The sequence below is a fragment of the Haliaeetus leucocephalus genome, unplaced genomic scaffold (genome assembly GCF_000737465.1).
Source record: "Haliaeetus leucocephalus isolate CR32 unplaced genomic scaffold, Haliaeetus_leucocephalus-4.0 Scaffold309, whole genome shotgun sequence".
NCBI lineage: Eukaryota > Metazoa > Chordata > Aves > Accipitriformes > Accipitridae > Haliaeetus > Haliaeetus leucocephalus.
In genome coordinates, this window is record NW_010972745.1 from 61298 (window position 1) to 63304 (window position 2007).

General features: G+C 64.9%; 1 protein-coding gene across 1 annotated transcript in view; it reads left to right on the forward strand.

Annotated features, from left to right (window-relative positions):
- Nucleotides 1–1697, forward strand: part of MARK2 (MAP/microtubule affinity-regulating kinase 2) — a 10338-nt gene extending 8641 nt beyond the window's left edge. Inside the window, exons 15-16 of the mRNA XM_010571181.1 lie at nt 142–186; nt 1095–1697. Of these exons, the coding sequence (XP_010569483.1) occupies nt 142–186; nt 1095–1449 (400 nt within the window). The 3' untranslated portion in view covers nt 1450–1697. The remainder of the gene's footprint in view (nt 1–141; nt 187–1094) is intronic.
- The last annotated feature ends 310 nt before the right edge of the window (nt 1698–2007 follow it).

Sequence of the window (2007 nt, forward strand, 5' to 3'; positions counted from 1 at the left end):
CTCCCACCCCCACTGTGTGTGTGTGTCTGTCCCCCTCCCCGTGCTGTCTGTCTGCCCGGATGGCTGGGTCCCGTACTGGGACAGGGAGGGGCTGCCCCCCCCCGCCCCCCAACCGATCTCTGCCCCTTTTTCTTTCTCGAGGAACCCGCACGAGCCCGAGAGCAAGGACCGAGTGGAGACGCTGAGGTGAGTGTGGGGACGGGGTCCTCGTGACACCCCCGGGGTCCTCGTGACGTCCCCACAACACCCCTGGAGTCCCCAGGACCACTGTCTTGTCCCCCAGGACACCCCTGAGGTCCCCGGGACACCCACAGGGTCCCTGGGACACCCATAGGACCCCCCCCACCCCATGACACCCAGGCCCACCATATTGGGCCTGGTGACGTCCCTGGGGTCCCCCCGTGACACCCAGGACCACCGTACTGGTCCTAGTGACATCGCCAGGGCCCCCATGACACCCCAGACCACTGTGCCGGTCCTGGTGACAACCCTGGGGTCCTCCTGACACCCGTGATTACTGCGCTGCTCCCCCTGCCACCTGTGGGGTCCTGGTGACATCCGTGGGACACAGGGGCTGGCTGTGTCCGTCCTGGTGGCATCCCTGGTATCCCTGTGACACCCAGGACCTCCGTGTCACTCCTGGTGACGTCCCAGACCTGCCATACTAGTTCTGTGTCATCTCCAGAGCCCCCGTGCCACCCAGGACCACCATCCTGGCCCTAGTGGCATCTCTGGGACCCCCAGGACCTCCATGCAGCCCTGGTGACATCCTTGGGACCCCCAGGACCTCCACACTGGTCTTGGTGACATCCCTGGTGTCCCTATGTCCCCCAGGACCCCCACGCGGGCCCCAGTGCTATCCCCAAGCCCCCCAGGACCACTACGCTGGCCCTGGTGACATCCCCAAGACCCCCACGACCACTGCACTGGTTCTGGTGACATCCCTGGGGTCCATATGACCCCCAGGACCACCACGCTGAGCCCGGTGCCCTCCCCAGGACCACCACACCCACCCTGCTGCTCCCGGTGCCACTACCACCCACCCCCCCACCTTGGTGACACCCCCACCTTCCCTCCTTGTCCCCTCTCCCCAGACCAGCGGTAGGTCCCGAAAAAGAAACCCGCGAAGCTGGCGCTCGAGAAGCCAAACCTCGTTCTTTACGTTTTACCTGGAGCATGAAAACGACGAGTTCCCTGGAACCGGGCGAAATGTTACGGGAAATCCGGAAAGTTCTGGACGCCAACAGTTGTCGGTGCGAACCCCAGGAACGGTTCGTCCTCCTCTGCGCCCACGGAGCTCCCGGGCACGATTCCTTCGTCCAGTGGGAAATGGAAGTTTGCAAACTTCCCCGTCTTTCCCTCAACGGCGTCCGCTTCAAACGCATCGCCGGGACCTCCATGGCCTTCAAGAACATCGCCTCCAAGGTGGCCAATGAGCTCAAGCTCTGAGCGGGGACGGCGGAGGAGGGGGGAGACAACGGTGTCACCTCTGTCACCTCCCCCCACCCACCAACCCCCTTCTCCCACTTCGGGGGAGCGGAGGCGATGGATTGAGGCGGGGGGGATGCGTGTCCGGGATCGGATGGACCTGGGACATTGCGGGGGGGGGTGTTCTTGAAGGGGCTGCGTGGGGACGTTATGGATGGACCTGGGGACCTGCAGGGACGTCCTGGGTGGGCCAGGACATCCTGGGGACATCCTGGGGACATCCTGGATGGACCAGGGACTTTTGGGGTGGTCCGGGACCCCATGGGGACGTCCTGGACGGACAGGGGACATCCTTGGTGGCCCTGGGACCACTGGGGGTGTTCTGCGTGGTCCTGGGCCTCATGGGGACGTGGTGGATGGCCCAGGGACCTGGGGGGACATTTTGGCTGGGGACACACACACTCACATTCTGGGTGGCCTTGGGGACATCCTGGGTGGCCCTGGGCCAGGTGGGGATGTTCCGGTGGTCCCAGGTGCGATCTCCTGGATGGACCAGGAATGTCCCCGAGCCTTGGGGGG